This window comes from Toxotes jaculatrix, chromosome 24 (assembly GCF_017976425.1).
Source record: "Toxotes jaculatrix isolate fToxJac2 chromosome 24, fToxJac2.pri, whole genome shotgun sequence".
NCBI classification, from domain to species: domain Eukaryota; kingdom Metazoa; phylum Chordata; class Actinopteri; family Toxotidae; genus Toxotes; species Toxotes jaculatrix.
Genome location: NC_054417.1, coordinates 8,842,203 through 8,865,174, shown reverse-complemented (window position 1 = coordinate 8,865,174; position 22,972 = coordinate 8,842,203). Strand labels below are relative to the sequence as shown.

The following is a 22,972-nucleotide window of genomic DNA, read 5'->3' as shown; positions in this document are numbered from 1 at the left end:
GATCATAAGAGAAAAACCCGCCTCAGTAACAGCATCGTTGGAACTGCTTTGAGTTCTGTGAAGTCATTTGCGTTTTATTTCTGCTGACGTTTCGAGGTATGACCTGGTTTTGTTGGAACCGGAAAAAAAAGGTGCAGTTTCTGTTTTTTTCTGTTGAAAAAGGAAGTAGACAGACAAAGCAAATTTATTCCAGAAGATCATTATGTAAAACAGCCTCTAATAGCAGCTTGAATAGGTGTGCAGATGCTTTTTTTTTGCTGCTGGTTGGGGCTTGTTTGAATGATTATGCAACGCTGAAGCTGTGCCCCAATTTCTTCTATTATGCTAATGTTTATAGTTGATTGATTTTTGCAGCTGGTATAGAGGAAATCAGCACACCTGTTTTATACAGTGCTCTCAGAAAATGAGGCAGTACGTGTGCCTGACTCTGTCAGGAGAATGCCACCGATCAAAAAACGATTTTTCTATCTTAGATCTTCTTCCCTCTGTTAATTTAGTCCCTTTTCCAGTCTGAATACACCACGCACTCAAAAACCTGGCTTAGAATCAGAATGGATTTGGGTCACAGCTCGTTCATGGCTTCACTCTGTCTGTGTGATGTTGAGTCGGCAGAGCGGCAGTGAGAAGGAAACAAGCTAAAGCAAGAGAACAACAGAGGGTCTCATTTCACACCTTGCTTATAAGCAACCGGATGTTTGTTTGTGTGCATTTGACATTGGTTAACACCTGCATTCACTTGAATCAGATCTGATAGGAGGTAACACATTGATGACTTACTTTTCACATAGGGAAACTACTTACTACCACTTGTTCTGCCACTAGAAATTACTACTGCTGCAAGTTGTGTTATACTACTAATACTCTTATACTACTTATACTAATACTGCTCTTGCTAATACTACTCTACAGCAGCCAGTACCACATTCTCATTCATAGCATTACTGTGGCAAAGAGGATACTTGTATAATACTTTAGTTTTTTTGCATATTGTGCGTGTATATGTCTGTAAACATGGCTGCCACAGTTCCTCTGTGTGTCAAAAAATTAGCCAGAATGACTCCTCTCCATACTGTAAATATAGACTCAGAGTTGAACTGCATCTATTTCTAATTGACTGGTTCTGCTAATGCAGTGTCAGCCATAACAGCCGAGTGCTGAAGTGTCACTGCAGGTTGTACTCATACCGAAAGGGGAACTTCTGCAATTTCCACAGGTTATGCAGAAAGATTGTGGAGCAATTGAAGTCTGAAATCACAGTTTGTTTTTTTAAAAAAAAAAACAAACAAAAAAAAAAAAACACAACTTCTCCAGTCTGCAGTCAGAGGCTGGTGGGATTCATGGACTGAATGGACTCTGAAAGGACACGTCAGTTCATGTAAATACATCATAGCTGTGCCAGCTTTAGCTGTTAAAAGCCTGGTCACTCATTCTAGGAAATCTTTTGCAACTTTTAATGAATTCCAGGAATAGTTAGTATGTGCCGAGACATGATGTCAGTTATTTCTAGGAACTAAGACGGTATTTGTTAGTGACTTAACCTTTTCCTTGCTAGACAGTTGTGGTTGCAGACATTAGTCTCCAGGCTGTTTCTCCAGAAGCACTGCTTTCTGCAGGATCACCAGGAAACCCAGAGGGTAATGAGGGAGTAGAGACATGACAGAAAGGTAGAGATAAGGAGAGGTCTATCAAAATGTATGAATGATGAGGGGCTCAGAGGGAGTTTGACATGGAAAGCAATCAGAGGAAGGTCCATGTAGATTATGAGGGCAGAACAGAGGAAATCGTTGGAAGGGAGTGGACAAACAGAGATAAATTGTTTATGAATTGTTAAGGGAGTAAAAAAGAGAGATAAAAAAAACATTTTTATTCTGGCAAATGTTAGTTTAATTTGAGTTCTTCCGTTTTTGACCTTTTATTTGTAGCATCAGTTTTATGTTACCGTCGCTGCAGGACCACCTACTGTAGTTTGATCATTAAACAGACATTGCAGAGAGTCTGACTCGTGCTGAAGAATATGACTAAGAAGAAGCATCAGGTTGTTAAACACTGATTTATCTCTGACCAAAGTCAAAAGCCTCCAATTATTTGGCAAATTGTCTCCATTGCAGCATGATATTTGTATTTATTCATATTTAAATATGCTTGAATTTACCATTTATCCTCACCTTTTTCATCAGTGCATCATAATCTTACAGTGGCCTAATATTTTATGCTAGGACTGCTAACGTGCCACCTGTCTTTCCAAAACATTAACCCCAAAATCTTGTGTGGTCCGTGGACTGTTTGTGAGGAGAGGAGGAACAAAATCAAAAGCTTTGCTGTCTGATCTGAAATATGAGCTGGCTGAGACAGACCCCTGTAGACAGGACTGTGCCTTTTATAAATTATGCAGCAATCAGAGCACTTTACTGTAACAAGGATAATGAACAGCCAGTAAAATGAATAATTCACGTTTAACAGATCATTTTTGTAATATTCACCATGTTTAGTATTCAGAGTTCAGCACTTAGTGATGGTGATGGGTGACCACGATCTTACGTCCCTAAGCCCGAAGCAGTTTGAGCTATTGACACATAATCTTTAGACTGATGCGTTATTGCCCTTTTTAGGAGCATCACCTCCACATAATTCATGTGCACAAAACCTGATTTGTTTGACAGTTTGACTGTTTTGTGTCTTCTGTGTCAGACATGCTGTATTAGAGCCTCGGTTTCTGCTCTCCAGGAACTAATTTGGCGAAGCTGACAAATTCTGATTGACCCGGCCGACGTCACGAGAAGAAATATTGTTGGTTTTATGGTGGATTTTCCCTTCAGACTGGAGCCTCACAGGGCCCATCGACCTTCACTTTATTGATCCACAGGAAACCACCACCAGAAAGCTTTTTGTCCGAAAAGCATTGTCTCATAACAGCAATATGACAAAGTGCACACCAGTATGCAGCCAACAACAAGAATCAATCAGACTGCACAATCAGTGAAGATGTTCCCTCCAAAACAAGATTTCAAAAGATTCCTGCTCCGGTGGAGCGACATTCGGCTCCAAAATGAACCTCATGCTGGAATATATCTTTTGACTAACCACCTTAACATTGATAGTTACAGCAGCAGAGAGACAGGCACAAATGAAAACAAAAAAAATATGCATGATAAAATCAGAAATACTCATTCTAAATCAAACTTTGGAGATACTATGTCAAAATGAAAAGAAAATACTGTTTTTAATGAAGAGGAAATCAGAGCACAAGACGTCACAGTGCTGGAAACCCTGTTGGACTGAGAGGTGGTTTCTGGGAAATGCAGTACAAATACATCCCAGTATAAACCCGCAGTGCAGGTGGAGGCCAAAGAAAATATGTGTGCAATATTTAAACCGGGCGGTTGTTACTCCATCACTTGCTGACACATGATGCCAGGAAGTAGCTACACACACGCACACGCAAAGAATTGCAATAAGTTTCGCTTCATTAACATACACACACACACACAAGGCACAGCAGCTGATAGCTAAAAGGCTGCAGCCTCATCCAGTCAGAGGACACATTAGCAATGCAGTGAGACATCACCTCGAGCACAGACGCAGCCTTCTGTTGTGAGTCAGCGGTAAACTCTTAACGACGTGGTGGCGTTCCTGGCCAGGATGAACGGAGCGTGGGAATACTGAGCATTTCAGGCCTGCAGTAACACTCTGCTATCAGGGAGATTATCTCTGAACGGTTCCCAGCTCTCTGTGCTTCCCTTCAAATCAGTCGGGATCTCCTACGAAACCAAATATTTCTTTTTTTTGGGGGGGGGGGTCATATTGACATGATTTCCTTTTGTCTCGTACCAGTTCTGTATAGGCTCCAGTGACTTCCTGTTGGTTAAGTTTCCTTTCGTCTGTCATTTTTTCATAGGGAAGATGTGGGATGTGATTAAATGCCAAAGGCTTGTCTCCTAAAACTGATGAATAGTGGTTCAGGGATGATGTGACTGAGTGTACTGTAACAGGCAGGGGTATAAGACAGCCCTTTGGACAGTACTTTTCCACAGACACAGGTTTGCCGGTGATGTCAATCCCGGCCCGTATCTGGTTCTGCTTCATGTGTATCTGGGCTCCTGGTTTCTTTCTTCCCCCTTCGCATCCTCTTCGTCCTCTATCATGTCCTGGTCAACTCGACGCCCCCCTCCTCTCCCTCTCTCAGTCCAGTGAGGTGGATCAGGTTCATGCTGTGAGACCTGGGCTGCAGTGTGTGTATAGCACAGCCTTTGAAGCACTTGGAATGATAGAGAGGATTCAAAACTGACAGCTTAAAGCAGAGATGTGACATAAAAATCTTCTCCATAGCCATGTGGCTTCACTTATCTTTATCCTTTCAGTGGTTTGGTTTGGGAAGGAGACGCGACTTCCAATCAATAACATCCACTCAGCCTCAGCTTGGCCACAGAATCATGAGCAGGAAGACACCAGCAGCATCCGTCTGCCATCGGTTTCTGAAGACAACAAATGCTTCCTGTCTGCAGACTGTAAATCCTGGCGTGTGTGTCAGTCATTTATTGGCAGAATTCAACTCTCAGCCTCAACTAAAATGTTTAGTTTGGCTGAAGCAGCTCAGCGGGGGAGGGAAATACATTTCTCCAAACCGCCCTTTTTTTTTTTTTTGTTACAGTTCTTGATTTGAGCTTGAGTCTTGGTGTGATTCCAGTGTGGGGGTTTGTCCCCAGTGTACCACCGTCTGTAATATAAAAGAGTGTGCGCTCCTTGCTTTGTCTGTTTACCTGGGTTATTCATCAGTTTCTTCTAACAAGTCCTGACAGGACTCAGCGTTTGGCTCGCTTTCAGCGCTAACACACCCATTGTACGCAAGAATGTGCACCCACTGAGGAAGACCACTTTTGCGCTGTTTTGTTGATTTATGTAGCAGATACTGTCACTGGGATTGTTGGTTCATAGAGAAGAGAAAGAGAAAGTTTCTGGGAGCTCTGAGTTTTCCTCATAGAAAGAAGCTGGCTTCCCTCCAAGCATGAGCTCATTGCTATTCATAAAGATAAGGTAGGGAGAAACTCGCCTCAGTTAACTGGACGTTTCACAATAAACGAGTAAATCAGGGCCGCAGCAAATACTTTGATGCTCTAACAGTTACAGCGAGTTATAACATGACCTCGGGAAACGGGCTGTCATCGCTTTGTTATTGCGTGGGGTAAGAAAATACTCTGCTCCTCTGCAGCCACATTAGAGACAGAGTCACGGGGAAATTCACAAGGTGTCAAAATGAAGGAATTTAATGAGGAAGTAAAAGAGATTCAGGAAGGGACGTAGGATAAAAGTGTGCCGGTAAATAGAGACTGAAGCACAGCAGGTGAGACAGAAAGATAAAAAGGTTATCAGCATGTCATCCAATTATTTGTGGCATTTAAGTGACAGTTACATAAACCATATTAGTGTGGAGTGAATATGAAACAAAGGGCATTTGACATTTTCAGCTGTTCAGAGTAAACTCTCAGACGGAGCAGTGCAGCTCTCAGAGAGTCAGAGCAGGGGAGGAGAGTCACAGCTCCGTTAGACTGAAACTGTATGTGTTCAGACCTGAGACGGAGGATGGATATAAAACTCTTACTTCATCTTTCTGTTCCAGGAAAAGCCGGTGTCGCCAAAAATCCGATTTTAGTGCATTAACATTTGAGGAAAGCTGCTTCTTTTCACTTCAGAAATCAACCAAACATGTCATTTGCCCAATGTTTGCATGAAGCTCGAGTCACAGCTGTCTGAGGATCTCAGCTAAATTATTTCAAAATGTTGCTGAGTTTTTTTCTTTCTGGTAAGACAGGTTAATAAATCACTGTCAGGTCCAGAAAGAAGAATAAGGAAGTTCTTCCTGTAAAAGCTCTCTTCAGTTCTATATGTTTATTGATGTGACAGCTTGAGGGATTCGTTGTCTTAGCTAGGAAAAAAAAAAAGTCAAATAGTGGGACACACAACACTCAGCTTCTCCTGTAGTCAAAACATGTCTACACCACTGTCTTTTCACCCCGTCCACTTTCAAACACAGACACACACACACACATCTTTTACCTAGTCCACTTTGGATATTTGCTGTTGTCAGTTTCTCCAGACTCACAACATCACATGTTTTTTTGGGAGGGGTGTGGGAGTGGGGGAGGGGCGGGGGCAACTCAGCTTCTTATTATCAACTATGAAGCCAGCACAAATACATGCCAGGAACCTGTCAGACTAATCAGTGTTATTTTGAAGGAAAACACATGACACGCAGCTGTGTGTGCTGTGCACTGACGCCGGCTTCTGTCCCGTGAGTTTGACAGTGCTGATATGAGTACAGTACTGTCAAACTCACCGGACACTGAACCCCTTTTCAATCCCCAGACCTCAATTAAATGTAAAGTATCCACAGTCACACTAAAACCAGACATCTGCAGTCCCCCTGTCTTGCCGTGGGCCCACGCAAACATTGAGGCCAATCGACTTATTAAGTAATGGACGGTTGCGCAACCTAATTATTTCATATCTCTGCTTGGTCTGTCCAGACTTCTGCTATTTTTGTTGTTTGCTTTTTCACCTTTATCTCTAAAAGTCTGCCTTGTTTCAAACAAGTGAAACTTCCCTGGAAACGAGTGAAATGTCCTAATGTGCCCGCACAGCTTCAGCACCGAGCCAAATAATGAACACAGACAGATGTGGCTCCCCTGCTGTCATCCAAACTATGTCATTGCAGACAGTTCACTTTGATTTTCAGTCTGCTGTTGTTTAAACTCTGCTTAAATAATTCAGTAGCACTGGTGCCTCACTTGCTTGTGGAGGAGACTGTTGTGATTGTGGTGCTGCTCTTAAAGCTGGCCGAACTGTGGAAAGCCTGCGTGTTGCTATATTTAACCACACCTCTGTGTCCAGAGACTGTTTGTCACGGCTGTGTGTAATAATGGACATTTAGGAGTTAGGCAATCCTCCCTCTATTTTCTCCGTCCAGTCTGACCAAAGGGGAAATCCCTCCGTTCTTGCTCATCCTTTCTCACCGCGTCTCAGCTCTCCGGATCGCGGCCCTTCTTTCTGTCGCTGCGGGATTTCGTTTTGTGAAAACGAGCAGCGAGATTCGCAGCGAGAGTGAAGGAGAGCTGCCGCGGTTTGCAGAGGAAGTGGTTTCATGATTTGAGGACAGAGGAGGAAAGAGGAGAGAGACATCTGTCTGCAGTCAGGCCTCGCTCTGAGATCAACACACCTCTCCTGTGTGATTCATCTGTTGTGTTTCACAACAGTCAGTTGGGCAAGAATTAAGCTAAACAGGCCTCCAGTGGGTGGATGTGCTCAAATTTTCCCAAGATTCACTTTTAGTAGCCCAGTCACATTCTGTATTAGCACTTTGTGACTAAGCAAAATTTGCTTCATTGCATTTTGAAATGTATTTTTCTGTGATAATTGGAATCAGCGAGGCCTGGGCTTACACACCAGTTGGATCGAGCGGCAGTAGCTGTGTCGCTGTGTGATTTTGATCGTTTCATCCTGTCCTATCTTTAGATCGCCATGGCCGCCTTTTTTCACCTCCACAGCAAAGCTTAAATTCTGTCTTATGTCTGCCACATGCGGGTACTAAAGGTCTTCAGAGGGTTCAGAACGCTGCAGTGAGAGCTGCATCATTTGACCACATCACAGCAACGTTAGCTTCCCTTCGCTGGCTCTCTGTCCACGTCACATCAGACTTTAAGTTACCCTTCATACCCCGACTGATCTCCTTAAGCCTTATGTTCCATGCTGTGCTGTTTGCTTAGAGAACACAGAGTTCCTGTCTGTCCCCAGACACTCATCTTTATGAGTCTTCACTCCAGACCTCTCTCTGTCCTGCTGTCATTTCAGATATTCACTCAGATGATGCAGATTTGTGTTTTTGATTCTGGGCTGTATAGGTAAAATTTGACTTGACTTTGATTTCCCCATAAAGGAGCTCATGTGCCATAACTGCAGTCATCATATTTATAGTGTTGTAAGATGCTTCTCTCGGGGTCAAAGTTGATACATGAGGAAACGGTTCAGTTTTGAAAACTCGAACAGCATTTGGCAGATATAAAAACTGAGTGATAATCACTGAGATGCCTTTGAGCAAAGCAGCTAATCTCTGTTTGCACTCAAGTGAGCTGAGGGTCAAACAATAAATCAAGTTTCCCTGCTGAGAGGAAAAACATCCTTCCTCATCCCACCACCCCCCCACCCCCGGCTCATGTTGATATGAGAACAGCAGGGTGGCCCAGAGTTAAAGACTGAAGCGTCCTTCAGCAAGTCACTGATTGCAACCAGCTCCAGGGTTTTAATTCAGTAACTCCCTCTGAGGAAAACACAGTTTACCCAGCGGCATCAGTAACATCTCGTGTTTCACCTCCCCAGGCTCTGCAGCCGTTTGACCTGCAGTCGACTCTTACAGCAGCTTTTATACGAGCATCTCATTGAGATACTTTATCTTCTCATGTGTAACCTTGCGTAAGCACGTTTGTGAATGATGATGCACGGTTGTTTTATCATCCCTCAGTTCATCACTCTGTAGCTAGAATAGATGCTGTATACTCTCCTTCCTACAAAATATTTAAAATTTCTCTTGTATCGTTTTTACATTTCAGTCACGTTTTGCACTCAAGCTCTTTATCTTCACACCTGGAGAAAAAAACAGGCTATTGGTCATTCATCTTTTCTGCACACGTGCTGGCAAATGAAGCGGTTTCAAAAGCTGTTGCCAGAAATACCTCATTATGGCGTGAGTGAAGGAGATGAGCGTTAGGGAGTTTGAAGGTGTGTTTTTGAGGCCAAGCAGAAACATGACATCCACTCTTGTCTTGCATCAGCTCTGGGTTCCCAGACGTGCATCATTTAAAAATTAAGAAAGCCGTTTGTCTTTTCAAAATGTAAAAGATCAAACCTTGATATTAGCATTGATTTTAGCATTAATGGGGCCTTGTAAAGCTCAGCTCTAAGATCTGAGCGCCTCCCCTCGTTAAAACGAACCACCTAACCACTGCATCCTGTTCTGACCTGTTCACTTCCTGAGCTGAACTGACGACCTGCTCAAACGTTTCTTTTCTAACCTTTGAACTCCAGATTATTGGCTGTTGGCCGCAGAGAGAAAATGAGGGCAACTCCCGTCATTATTGTCTCTCGATTAGTATTAGTTAAGTTTAAAACTAGAATAAAAATAGTGTTAATTATTTACTTAAGTTTACCAGCTGCTACAGTAAACAGTGACATTTGCGTTACCATATTTGGTTTTTTTTATCTACAGGGAAGATTTTCTTTCTCAGAACTCGAGGCTTGAAACCAGGCGAGTGAAGGGTGAAGTTGTTCTTATGTGTGGGGGCAGCTCTTTGTTACTGGAATCCCAGCAGTGTTTCACTGATGAATTTCAGTATGACTAATTACAAAAAAAAAAGATTATCTGGAAATCAGTTTTGTTTTCATGTTTTTAGTGGGAAAAGCTACAGAAAAATGTAAGATGAATATCTTATTTTCTTCTTTTTACTGCAACTGTGTGACTGTGACTAGATCTCATAGATCAGACGATAGTCATGTTAATGATTCTTGTAATGACAGACTAGGTTTTTATTATTTGTTAAAGCTTACACTGTCTCATATTTTAGTTTTGAAGTTTTCCCCTTCATAGTCCATGACAATAGGTTAAAAATAATAATAATAATAATAATAATTACTAATTTATTATAAATCCATACAGACATCAGGGTCAGCCTCTGATATTATGGTCACCAAATAATCTGCAAGCTCTCAGTTACAAACTCCACACACACATCAGCTCCTTCCTTCCTCTGACCCAACCACAACACAAGAAGAGAAGAGATTATCCAATTAACCAGACAGGGTTAATTAATCAACAAATCAATTACGTTGAATAAACCCAGTTAAGGCCGATGTGCTCCTGATGTCTGGATGTAATTGTTTGTTGGTGAGACATTAATTGACATAAAACAAGCAGGAGAAGTAGTGAATTATGGGTAATTATTGAGGGAAATGACATTCCTGTCAAAACGTAATCAAATGATGGGTGCTTTCAACGAGCCTGACTCACAGCACGTCGGTCCGGATCAAACCGTGACTTCAGCAGTTTGATCTCTAGCCGCCGTGAGCTTGGTAAGGTGGTGTCGCTGATGGAGGACATCTTTATCTGGACTGTGAGCAGACAGCAGAGTGAGGCCTGCAGCTGGATCCTGTCTGAGTTTGAAATTGTTCCATTTTAAAGATACATTTTGAAGAATTGTTCCATATACTTTCCTATGTGCTCTTGGTCTCAGGATATCTGTATCTATCTATATATACGATTATATGCACACAGAGACAGAGAGAGAAAAGAGAGGAGGGAGTGGGAGAGATTAATTTCAGAATGGAGAGAGAGAGAGAGAGATGGGCATATAAATGGGTGGTTCCCTTAAATGTCTTCAATCCTGGAACATAACTCTTGAAAATTAGATTACCTCACATCCATTGGCTAATGGGAGGAGAGAGGGAGAGAGCGGGAAAAGAAAAGGTCTGATGGAAGAGAGGAGGAAGGAATAGAGAGGGGGAAAAACGCTTCTTGAAATCAGAGTAGTTTTTGATGGTTAAATCTGGGAACCTGTGTGGCTGTTACCTATACTGCTTTATTTTCTGAGTTCTGTGTTTTAGCTTCTCACAAAATATATATATATATATATATATATATATATATATATATGGTTCTTTTTTTAGGTAAATCAATCTGACGTGTCTGTGATTTAAAAGATGAGAAGGCTATTGACAAAACTGTGAAAAGGTCGACACCTCTGTGGTTTTAATCTTTTTACAATCCTGTTTACGATCTGAAACATCTGCACCGTGTTAAGCTGTCTGAATCTGACCCACAGCATCAGATGTCTGTGTTTTGATTTGACTGAACTTTGGCTTTGAGATAAAAAAAAATGGCAATCAGATGTCATTTCCCTTTTTTTTCCTTCAACAAACAAAAATTTCCACGCATAAATTTAAAACTTTCGCCTAAGCTTTTCCATTCGGCAGCACCTGCTTGTCGTTTCCACTTTCTATAAACAACTTTCCATCAGTTTGCTGATTTTCACTGATATTTATGATTTAAAAAAAAAACAAACTGTGGCCCCAAACTAAAAATGAGCTCTGTGGCAAAGATCATGTGGTGGCTCTTGACTTCCTGTGCGTAGCGATTGCCTGCGATCAGCAGTCAAAAGACCACGTAGGCTGCGGTTCTCCCTCGCCATATTGGCCCGTTAGTTTAAATCACTGAAACATGTTGTGTTGAAACGGGGGGGGGGGGGGGGGGGGGGGGCACAACAGGAACAAAGCAAACCTAAAATATGTGGAGGGAACATTCTTCAAGGACGACATACAGAAATTGGAACACACGTGTCGGCTATATTCTCCACATCTGGAACCAATCCACCTTCTATATGTGTGTGTATGAGGACTAATTGGAGCATAGGTCTTGTGCAGTGAGGACATTTTGGTCTGTTTGAGGGTTAAAGGGTAAAGGATGCAGATTACAATTAGGTTTAGGTTCAGGTAAGGGGCTAAGTGTGTGTGTGTGTGTGGAGGAATAAGGTGAGAAGGATCGGGCAGAGTATTTGGTGGATGAGATGTTTATTTACACAAGCCATAACACACACACATGTGCTCAGTGCATTCAGTTTCATCTACAGTACTTTATAATTACAGAGTACAACACAGCCGGGCATTCAGGTCTGACATCATTACATTTCAGTGCAGTCACATACACTCATACACGCACGCACGCACACACACACACACACACACACACACATTGGCATGCACATGTACTGTATACAACGTGTTTTAGGCACATAAGCATATATTTACCGAAAATATATTCACACTCTCTCTCACACAAGAACACAACAGGAAAAAGCACTGGCAAACACACACACACACGCACAGAGAAGCAAAAGTCACACACAACATCCACAGGAAGCAGCGTGCACGTGTGTGTGTCTGTGGCGAACACACAACATTTTCATGCTCGGCTCAGAACCGACAACAGACCAAGGAAGGCAATAAACCGCTGTTTTCATAAAGCAAGAGTCAATATCTTTACTCTCACCACACTCATTGTGTGCGTGTCTTTCTCTCACACACACATAAACACACAAATATACACACCACAAACACATTCTTGAGGAGCAAACTCTTTCAGTTCAAACTACACCTCTGTTATTACGTAACCTGAGTCACTCCACTCTGAGTGGAGATCTGACCGGAGATTCCTGTGAAAATCTGTAGTAGCTTATTGTTCCAGACACTTGAGCCCAGTTTGAATCTGATTCTTTTGGTAAGAGTTGTGTCATTTAACCCAGTAGGAACCCACCAAGTGGAACCTTTAATGGTCTGTAGCAGGGGAGAATTTTAAACTTAGAGTTTGATTGATGGGCTTTCTTTAGTTGGTAGTTGAACTGGTTTGGAGAATCAGTGCGAGGATATAGTCAGACACTAAATCTTTGTGCAGTCAGGGCAACATGGATTGAACAAATGACATCCCAGGAGGAAACAAAGCAAGATACAGGAGGAAATGTTTTTAAGTTGCTGAGAGTTCTGTCCCCGCAATGACGTGTCTGCTAACTGAAAACAAACAATGGTGCTTTTTAAAGAGTGCAGTTTATTAGGCACACCTAGCTAGAACTAATGCAGTCTAACACAGCAGTCCTGCTGTAAATCAGTTTTCTGGTCATTTTGGAGGCTGATGGGTGTTTCTATTATTTCATCCACTTTATTTAAATCGAACGTTTTATTATAGGACTGTTGTATAAGACTTTTATTCTTCACAGCATTTTCCCAAATCTGGTGGTATTAACTGGCGGCAATGTTTTTATGAATAGGCCCCTGTTTTGACTTTATCATCTAAGCTCACAAGCACGCAGGCGAAGCGATACACATAACTGCCAATTTTCACGCTACTCCAGTTAGTAACACTGAATGTTAACAACACTTTGTTTACAAAAAAGACTGTTGAACTCCCACACACTGCAATAACCCCCCCCCCCCCCACACACACACACACACCCTTTTTTGTCACTTTATTCCCTTATACACTAAGTAATTTTAACTCTTATGTCATATCAGCATTTTACATTCTGTATTCTGTGAATATATTATTTTTGTATTTTGGATCATTTCTGTCCACCCCTTTATGTGTCCAATCCACTGTGAGCCAAGGTATCGATATTCTGTTTGATATATACACCGACAGTGTGTGTCTGTTGAATGACAATAAAAACAAGTCTAAGTCTAAAAACAAAGACCCTTCAGTGCAGCTACTGTATATTCTCATTTAGGTAAGAAAGAGTGGTCTGTAGAAGTGTTTTGACAGAATAATCCTAATGGTGTGATTTTGTTGTTAAAGGAGATAGCTGCTGTTCTTTCAAAAAGTACTTAAATTATCCACGATCCTTTATTTAGTAGGTTGCTACGACAAGATTATGTGAGAATATTGATCTGTTGCTGCTTAGTGCAAGAAGAAATGGTTTTCAAGGTAACTCCAGTCTGAATGAATAACTTTATATATATAATATTATATGCTACTTACTGTACATGCACAGATGAATGAAATAACGTCACTACCATCAGTTTAACCTTTTGTCGCTCTTTCCAATCCACACCCTGAGTGAAGTTTTGACCGTCTTGTCTATCAAAGGTCTCTCTAGTCTTCTTGCCCTTTGACTTTTCCAGCAGGGACCTGGTATGAATGCGAGGGGAAGGGTTACCAAAGCAGACCAGAGGCTATGGTGAGAGGTTAAGTAGCTCCGAGGTTATGAGATAATGTCCTCGAGATGATGACCCATGACCACTGAAGTGTTCAGAAGAGAGCGGCATGCCTCAAATGTCTATATCTGTATATCTGTCTCATGTTTAGGTCACGTCTTGGTATGCTTATCTGTACCTGGCATGAACATGTATCTCTTTCCTTTTCTGTTATAAATTTATCTCTGTTTCTGCTCAGTTTATATGGATTCCGTACTTTGCTGTATCAGAACCAGTAACAACTGTTTGGAAAGCAGCATTTGAATCGGCGAAGGCAAGAACAAGCAAGGCTCTGTGTCACTGGTCCCTCTCTCCCTCCGCTGTGTGTCCAGAATCCGAGGCTAATCCCTTTTTCTGTTCGCGGTGATAGAGCAACGTCTTTACTGTGTCACACTTGCAGTTTTCCAGATCGTTACAGAATACAAGCAAGAAAATGTTGACCTTTGAAATACAGATTTCTAGAGAAGTCATTATGCATTTAAAATGCATAAAATCTGCTGAAATGCTAGAGAGGCCAGAGACGGCCACCGGCTGATTAAAAACTGGTTGGAGGTGCTTTATCAGTTGGACAGAAAGGGTCATTAACTCATGGAAACATACCCCCAGGGAACAGATGCTGCGGCCCACAAAACCTCCCCACTTCATGTGATCACCAAGGAGAACACACTATCCAATCAGGTGTCCAATAAATATAAATATCAAACTGTAAATGTACTGTTATGGTCATACATTTTCCACAGGGTGAAAGTTCTCAGTGTAGTCCAACGTTGGGCGAGACAGTTCTATGTTAGTGGAATTCTCTTTAGCCATCGACAATTTAAACACGGAGCCCCTGGAGGTTCCTAGGGAGGCCTGGCAGACCGAGGCCCAGAAAAAGTGCATCACGCTGGGGGAGAGGAGGATATAGACCCAGGGGTCGACGATGGAGTTGACAGAGATGAAGCGGAGGGCAGTCAGGTCCATGGGGTGAGACTCAATTCGGTTCCCTATGGAGTTGATGTACACGCGGATCTGAGAGATGGATAGAGTGAGGCGAGAAGAGGAGGGGAGTGAGAAAAGAGAAGGCCGTGTGTTAAATTAGATGCCGAGGTATAATCCCACACCATTCACACCACCAGCGGCATCCTAACTATGATCCTGGTCATAAAACCCCCACATTAAAGCCTGTACAGCAGCAGCAGCAGATGAAGAGTGGGACTTGTTGACAGGAGCAGTGTGACAGCCTGATAAGGGACATGAATCATAGAAAGTGAAACCAAGTTTCGATTTCTAATTGAGTGGGTGCTCTGGAAGCTGAGGCCTCATGCTATACACACCCCAAAGTGTGTTCTCACTTCATGGTCTCACACAGATTTAATGTCTGAATGCTGACAGATGACTGGCTAGGATTGTAACAATGGCCACAGCTGGGGTTTGTATTGTCTGCATGGGAATACATCTCCAAAGTAGAACAGCTGTTAACCACACAGGCAACTTAGCACCATTTGCATAGTATTATGTGTATCTGCATAAGAAAGGTTGCACGTTCCAGCAGAAAGCGCACACTCCCTTAAATTTCCTCCTCTTGCCTTCAGAAGGCACAATCACTCATCCCGGCACAAACAGGATGTTTGCAGAGCCCGAGCAGTGTTCTAATTGAAAGAGGATATTTGAACTACTCTGAGTGTCATTTTGTTTGCTTTTCAGATAAACTGGCTCAGGCAAATACAGGCGGCCTATAAATGATGGAGAATGTGAACATGTGTGTGCGTGTGCGTTGGTTTTAAGGAGAGGCTGAGAGGCAGATGTCGATCGCCCGAGCTGAGTGCGTAGACACACATGCATAATCTGATAATGAGAGAATCTTTGTTGTGAAATATGTATTCATGGTTCATTGTTACTGTAATCGATCAGTATCTGCAGAGTATTTGTTGTCATGCTGAATTTTACTCGTGTGAGAAGACGAGACGAGAAACTTCCTTCAGCCAGAGGATTTTAGCTCCGTTTTGTGATTGCTACATATTTTAAATGCTGTTTTCTCTGGCATTATCCATTTCTGTGGTGTAATAAGATTTTATTACGGTAAAACGTTACTGGTTACTGGGTTCTTACTTTGTAGGGCAGGATAACAAAAGACACAGCAAAGCAGTGGTTTTAATTTTGGCAATGAAATAAAACAGAATGAAATTTCAGATAAACATCAGCATTCCACCATATAATCCCACACACTAACATCTTCGTGACATCTGTTCTTGGGGGTTTCTGAGTGATAGCTGCTATTACAAAGTCTCTGAAGTTTTTAAATGAAAGCAGCTTTTGATTCTAGCTCTTTTTATTTAGCACCACTGGGGCCAAGAATGAGCAGCAGACCTCACTGTTTTTAGTTCCTCCGCTGTGGCTGAAATCTGCCTGTGATATCAGCTACTGCAGCGAGTGGCTGGGAGGAGAAGCAGAAAAGCCCCTGGGCTGATGACCACAAGGCTGGGTTGAATAACAACACAATCCATGGAAGCTGTGACTTGTTCACAAGTTCAGAAATTCCTGCTGCTGCTCTCTCTGGGGGGTCGGAGAGGAACAATATCGAGTTAAACGTGAAAAGAAAAACGACCTTGCAACTGTTTGTAGAGTCAGCGTATAACCTGAAAAGGCGCCGCTTCTTTGATTCACTTCTCTGACATTTAAAATCTCTTTCACTTCCGATATTCATCTCTACCTCCCTCTTGCTTTTCCCTGAATTTCCCACACTGTTTCTTCATACTCTCTCCTCTCTTATGTTATGAAGCTTTTCTTCTAAACTCACTGAGGTTTGACTCCTGTAAAAGCATCCAAATCCCTGTTACGTCAGCCTCATTAGGCCAATTTCCTGTAGCTGAGTCACACAAACCAGTGGCTGAATCATTACCACAAAGACTAATTGGTTATTCTTCAATAATGTCCTCTTCACTGAGCCAACTCCACAGCTGCAAATGCTATTTAAGAGTCTTGCTTAAGGGCTTATTAGCAGCTGTTAGTTTGACAGCTGAGAAAACGTTTCTAAAACTTCACTCCTCCAGATTTTCTCACCCGCTGCATGAAAAATGGCAATTTGTTGCGTAACTCAATCAGGAAATGAAGCTTTGGAATAAAAGACGAACGAGGTGCAATGTGTAGAACAGCTCCATAACAATCCCAGCATCGTTTTAAACAAAACCACATGAGGACATTTCTGTGATTAGTGACAGGCCTTGCCATGTGTGTGAGACAAAAACAGAGTAGGCGAAGGATCGCGTGTGCATGTGAAGCCAGAGTTTTTCTGGGTTTCCAGGCAAAGCCATGAAATCTGAGTTTTCTACAATCTCAGGAACAACAGGAAGTGTAATAAAAGCGTTAATGTGAAGTGTGTGTGTGAGGGCTTGACGCGCAGAGAATATTCAGAATGCAAGCTCGTCTTCCATTACCAAAAATGCATCACGGTATTGTATTGTCCTGGGTCCAAATCCCAGTCTGTGCAATTCATTTTCCATCGCTGTAGCTTTGTCTCTCCATCAGTGTGTCTCCCTTTATCTGTGCTAAAGGCTACAGTATGGCCTTTTCAATTTTTAATGCAATCACAGATAACCGGAGGCACATCCCACACAAACACATCATCAGCTCACAGTTTCATATTGGCAGAAAAATGTCATATGATATAGCTGTGTGCGTGCGTGTGCGTGTGTGTGTGATATCCTGACCTCAGACTGTGGTATCACATTGCCTCGTTGGATGCCCATGAGTGTTTTATATATTGCTCTCAATAAATTATGCCATTATAGTAATGTGTGGTGCATTTGAATGCGTAGCCACTGGAAATCTAAAACATCTTTAACATGATCATTCACACTTCACCCTCTTTAGCTGCTGTTTCTGCATCTGTCAGATTATCTGTTCCATCTTCTGAACCCACACAGAAAACACAGCTGTACTATTACCTCAAAGAAAACCGTTTGATTTTATCGTGTCATCACATCATTCGCATTTGAAATACTATGATTTTTTTCCTATAGGGTTAGTACAGCAATGCACAGCACAACCAGTGAAACAGTCTGTATGTGTTGCTTATATCTGGTTATACTTTAAAACCAAGTGTTTAGAGATGCTGTCCTAAAAACTGTTTATGTTCTGTGAAGGTCCTTTATAATGCCCTGTGTAGGCATTAAGACTCATTATGGGTTCACTGTCAGAGTGAAAATGTAAAATGGCTTCAGAAAAATGGCAGCAGAGACGACTTTTTTGTCCTCATCTACATCGTAAAAGAAAGGAATGAGAAAGGAAATTCTACTTGAGGCTGGATGTTCCTTTAAAAGATTGACCGAAGCCCCCTCAGCATAATCACTTGAAAGCGTGTGCTTTGAATGATAACGTGGTAAAAGGTTTTCTACATCTCTCTGCAGGGCAACGAACGGAAATGTTCATCAATAGGTTAATGTGGCCATTCTGTGGAAATATGAGGGGACGACAGGAGAGGAGACGTGACTGCGACTGCCACAAGTAAGTGATTGATTAGTATGTACATGACATGACTAGTATTTTACAAAGACTTTATCATATGTGGGGTGACCTGAATGTTATGATGACGTCTGTCTGCTGTGGGGAAATGTCTGCTGGCAATCTGATAAGACACAGTGAGAGAGGCTGCTATCTAGACACAACAGGCGTGAAGACACGTGAAGACAGTTTTGCCAAAGTTGAAATCAAGAGTGAGTTTAAAAAAAAATATATATATATATATGTATGTGTGTGTAAGAGAGTGTGTATATATATATATATATATATATATATATATATATATATATATATATATATAAACAAAAAACTAAAAAAACAAAAGTCAAATTTATATTTTGTGCACCCAAATCCTGCAGCACCTCCCACGGGTGGTGGGCCCATGGGAGGTGGTACCGCCTGGAGTGGGGCTCAAACCCACGACCCCGAGAGACTGAGTTTCGTGCTCTACCATTCTACCATCAAGTCATTTTGGACATATTTCTCGAAAGAGCGTGTGGGCTTCGTGCCTCTGAGTGGGTGGCAGCAGGCAACTGACATTTGAGGTTTGGTGTTGCAAGCAGACCGTATGTGAAAAGGTGTTTTCCCTTTTTTCATCAAGTCCCCACAGTCCCCACAATCCCTTTATTGTATTTAACATGTTTAACATGTTTGGATTCCACTTACACAGTGGAAGCTTGGTAGTCTGTCTTAACTTTAGTACTGATTCCCACCAGACCATAGTTTCTGCTCGTGTTTTTCCAGCACCCACTGAGCTCCGTAATTAAGCTCATCCATCCCGTAAAACACAAGCACAGCATAAACTGTTGCTGTTTAATGTATCCAGATGTTGTGATGGTAAATGACAAAAAAACAAAAGCAAACAAAAAAGGCAAAATGGCTAATTTTCCCTGAATGTTCAAAGTTGGGACCTGATTTTTAATCTTGATTCTGTGACACAGGTCAGATCCACTCAGTATAAAGTTTTAAAATTTCTCATGATGCTGTTTTAACTTAAGTTTTATTTGGGTTAAAACTGTCAAAATTCTTGTGCAGTGTGAAAGCCACACCCCGTATATGAAAAAGTCAAAACACTGTGTGTAAGTCGTGTCATATAAATGCTGGCTTCTCTCTTGACGATGCTCACGTTGATGCAGACCCTCTAACATGCTCTAAAACTGTTCCCGTCTTTTCTCAAATTCTTTTATTGAATTACACGTGGTGCAGAATGTTGGAGTTACTGCAGAGATGAAGGTTATGACTTTGCATTTCAAGCCACAACTAAGATGCGGCAACAAACTAAATGGCCCATTACTGCTGAGTGCAATAAAGTGCACATCATCATACACGGCTGAGGAAATTATTGATCTCCCACATGATGCCCAAAGCGACACTTTCAGAACCTATGTGATTACAAACAGATTACCCAGGAGTCTCACTGAGACGGCGTAATGGCTAATGGAGAGGCGTGAGTCATTTGTACTTTTGTCCATCCATGCAGCCGCACTGTTGCCGCTCCCCAAAATCAACACTGGCATCAGCTCACAGGCACAGTGTGCGTACAGGACACAGTGTCTCAGACGGTATTCTGCTCTGAGAGGGACAGTGTCATTAACATGTCACTGCAGTCCATCATCTGTGCATCTAACAGGGATGGTAAATGATTATTGGGTCACTCCCCCTAATTTTTTTTATTACAGTTTCTGAGCCAGATACTCTTTAGCTTCTCATTACAGTCTCTGTCCAAATAGCTTCCTGATAACATTACTGATGAAATCCTCATCCTCGGGTCATTTGTAGTGATACAGCACACTACAACTCTGCTGTCTGTTGTGTAGGTTTTCCCTTTAAATATTAGACCTAAAGCAGCACTCCCACAGGACGTGCTCACTCACACAACCGTGGGACTTAATAATCAATCCCTGCTTTGACTATTGACCAACTGACCTATAGAGCTAATTAACCTCCAACAAAGTCAGCTAACCGCTGTTGCGTTCAGTCAGTCCTTATAGGGTTAATTCACCTTAAGTAATACAACAAGGTTAGCTGACTGCAAAGCATGAATGTGTGTGTTATCTGCTTTCATCTTACCACCAGGGGCAGCGTGCAGATGATGAAGGTGATGGTCATGAACACCAGCAGGATGAGGTGCTCCACCTCCTCGGCCATGGACATCGCTTTGCGGTCAGTCTTGGATCTCGTGGTCGACATCATCGAGCCGTTCCTCTTCCGACGCTGGTACATCCTCAGCAGCTGGTACACCACAAATCCGTTGCACACCACAGTAGCCAGCACCAGCACTAGCATAATAGTGGCGTACAGGTTGGCGTAGGCCCCGTCCTTCTTACTCTTTGGGCTCATGTCAATGAAGCACCATGTGCCAGGGCAGTATTGTACATATTTACCAAATCCCGCGAAAGGGAGGAGACAGAACGACATACACAACAGGAACACCAGAGGGATTGTGATATAGGCACATTTCTTGGTGACATGCCGGCTGTACAGGTAGGGGTATCCAATGGCAAAGCATTTCTCTAATGCCATACTGAAGAGGAGCGACATGGTGGCCAGACTGAAAAAGGTCATGCTGAGACCGAAGTACTGACACACTCCTTTGTGTTCAGGTGACATCCCCACCATAGTAGTGTTGCGTGAGTAAGCTATCTGCACCAGCGGGCTGATCAGGCAGGTGCCCGCCAGGTCCGTGACCACCAGCGATGTGATGAGGACGTGAAACAGCGCACGCCGCCACTTGTCCCCAGTCCTCGTTTCTCTGCAGCGGCGGATTTCCAGGATCACCAGCGCGGCTACGTTGCCAAAGATGCCCGCTGCAAACATGATGGCACTGGGCACTGGGCTCGTGGTGGAGTCAATGTAGTGCTTGGTGTGGCACGGGTCTTCCTCTTGACTCATTATGGCTGAAGGCTGACTATAAAATCTTTGTCTGATTTTAAAAAAAAAAAAAAAAAGTGTCACAAATGTATCCTTAAGTAGTTGTCTGCAGCCATCCTGGGAAAACAAAAGAGAGAGAGAATATCTGTGAGATTTAGAGCTGCAGTTGTTGATCAGCAGAAAATGATTCTCTAGCTATTCTGAAAAATGATTAATCAGCTATGTCTTTTTCAAGTTAAAATTATATATATATATATATATATATATATATATATATATATATATGTTTTACTATTTTCTGACATTTCACTGACAAAATAATTATTAAATAAATTGAGAAAACAATCTCCAAATGAATCAATAGTTAAAAAGTGAAAGATTCTCTTAAATTACTTTTCTTATGATATTGGACTTTTTTAATCCTTACTAGAACTGAATTTAAGAGAGAAATTTACAAACCAAATTATACCAAACATCTGGCAGTCACAGCTTATTTTCATTTCTCATGTAACATGTAGTTTAGTCAGTGAAATTTAAGAGTAGGAACAGAGAAGGGGCACAGGAAAACTAGTGGTTATGGACAAGACATTAACATTAATTTTGGCGCCACTTGTAAATATCAAAATTCAACACAAGAAAAAAAACCCCCCAAAGCCCTAAAGTCAGAATCACCATTGGATTGTCTGACACTCCTGACACAGGCAGGAGACGCAGCATCATTTGTGGAGGATGTTTACTAGTGTCCCTCGCTTTCAGACTCTGTTTTGACTCAGTGTCAACAGTGCTGACTATACACCACTCTAATTTTATGTTTGCAAGCCTTTGTCTAACTTTTCCGATCCCAGCACTTTCTGCCTTTCATAAAAACCGAGCACTTTGCATAAACTGAAAAATTCCAGTGCTTGAACTCTGCTCCAGTATACATGTGTGAGTTGTGAAACCCAGCGTGGTTCCTCTTCTTCTCCACCTACATAGTTATCTCTTCCACTTGCATGTCCATGTGTGTGCCTTCACTTTCACTGGGTGTGTAAGGACCAGATAACTAACTCACCTACTTGCTGTTTCCAATGCGCGTGTATATGCCCGCTGCGCGCCCCGATACACAGGGGAGAGCTCTTCCAGATGTGTCCAGGTGTTGGCTCTGTGGACGGCTGGTTGTGTTTCGTATAGGTTCTTTGTAGATTTTCCTCACCTCTAGTTGCGATAGCAATTTAAAATGCTGGATAATTAGAAAGTAGATTTATGGGCATGCCATTCTTTAGTCTGGAGACGTACGGCACCAGATTACGTTAAAAAAAAAAAAAAGAACAAATAAAGTTTTTTGCACAAAAGAACTTTACTAAAGTCCGTTTAGATGCGAGTGGAGTTAAAGCTGTAGTTTAACTCAGAGAGACCAGATGCGAAGTTGGAATTTAACTGGAACAAATGCAGCTGGATGTATAGATAGATCGATCAACTATAGATCAGGTACAAGCGCACAAAACAGTCAGAAAGGACGTTTTTACACAGGTGGATTTTCTATAAAGGAGTTTAGATTTTAGGTCTCACCGAATAACAAAACAGCGCGAGGCAACTTCTGTCGCGTCCGCGTGGGCTTCACGGGGGTGAAACGCATCCAGATAATTACGCTCGCACCTATCGTTTAACTTGCTCCCCGTGGTCGAGATTTTTATTTCCGCGTGGTACAGTCCAGACCGAGTCGCAGGGTCGAGATATGGATCCCACTTTTATCGTTTGTTTCTCATATGAAGCCTCTCTGCTTTAAAGGTGGGGTGTGGACAGGGCGAGGCGCGCGGCACTCAGATGAGACAGGCATGTATAG

General features: G+C 42.2%; 1 protein-coding gene across 4 annotated transcripts; it reads right to left on the bottom strand.

Moving 5' to 3' along the window:
* Positions 1 to 11,598: 11,598 nt before the first annotated feature.
* On the bottom strand, positions 11,599 to 22,972 carry ptger2a (prostaglandin E receptor 2a (subtype EP2)). 4 transcript variants are annotated; one of them, XM_041032648.1, is made up of 3 exons: positions 22,202 to 22,972; positions 20,350 to 21,267; positions 11,599 to 14,790 (listed from the first exon to the last, which is right to left on the bottom strand). In XM_041032648.1, exons 2-3 carry the CDS (start codon positions 21,169 to 21,171, stop codon positions 14,503 to 14,505), a joined length of 1,110 nt encoding a protein of 369 aa, XP_040888582.1. In that variant the 5' UTR covers positions 21,172 to 21,267; positions 22,202 to 22,972; the 3' UTR covers positions 11,599 to 14,502. The 4 variants fall into 4 exon arrangements, with proteins under 4 accessions (XP_040888582.1, XP_040888583.1, XP_040888584.1 ...); XM_041032649.1 differs by having other exon boundaries at positions 22,206 to 22,972; XM_041032650.1 differs by having other exon boundaries at positions 22,699 to 22,972.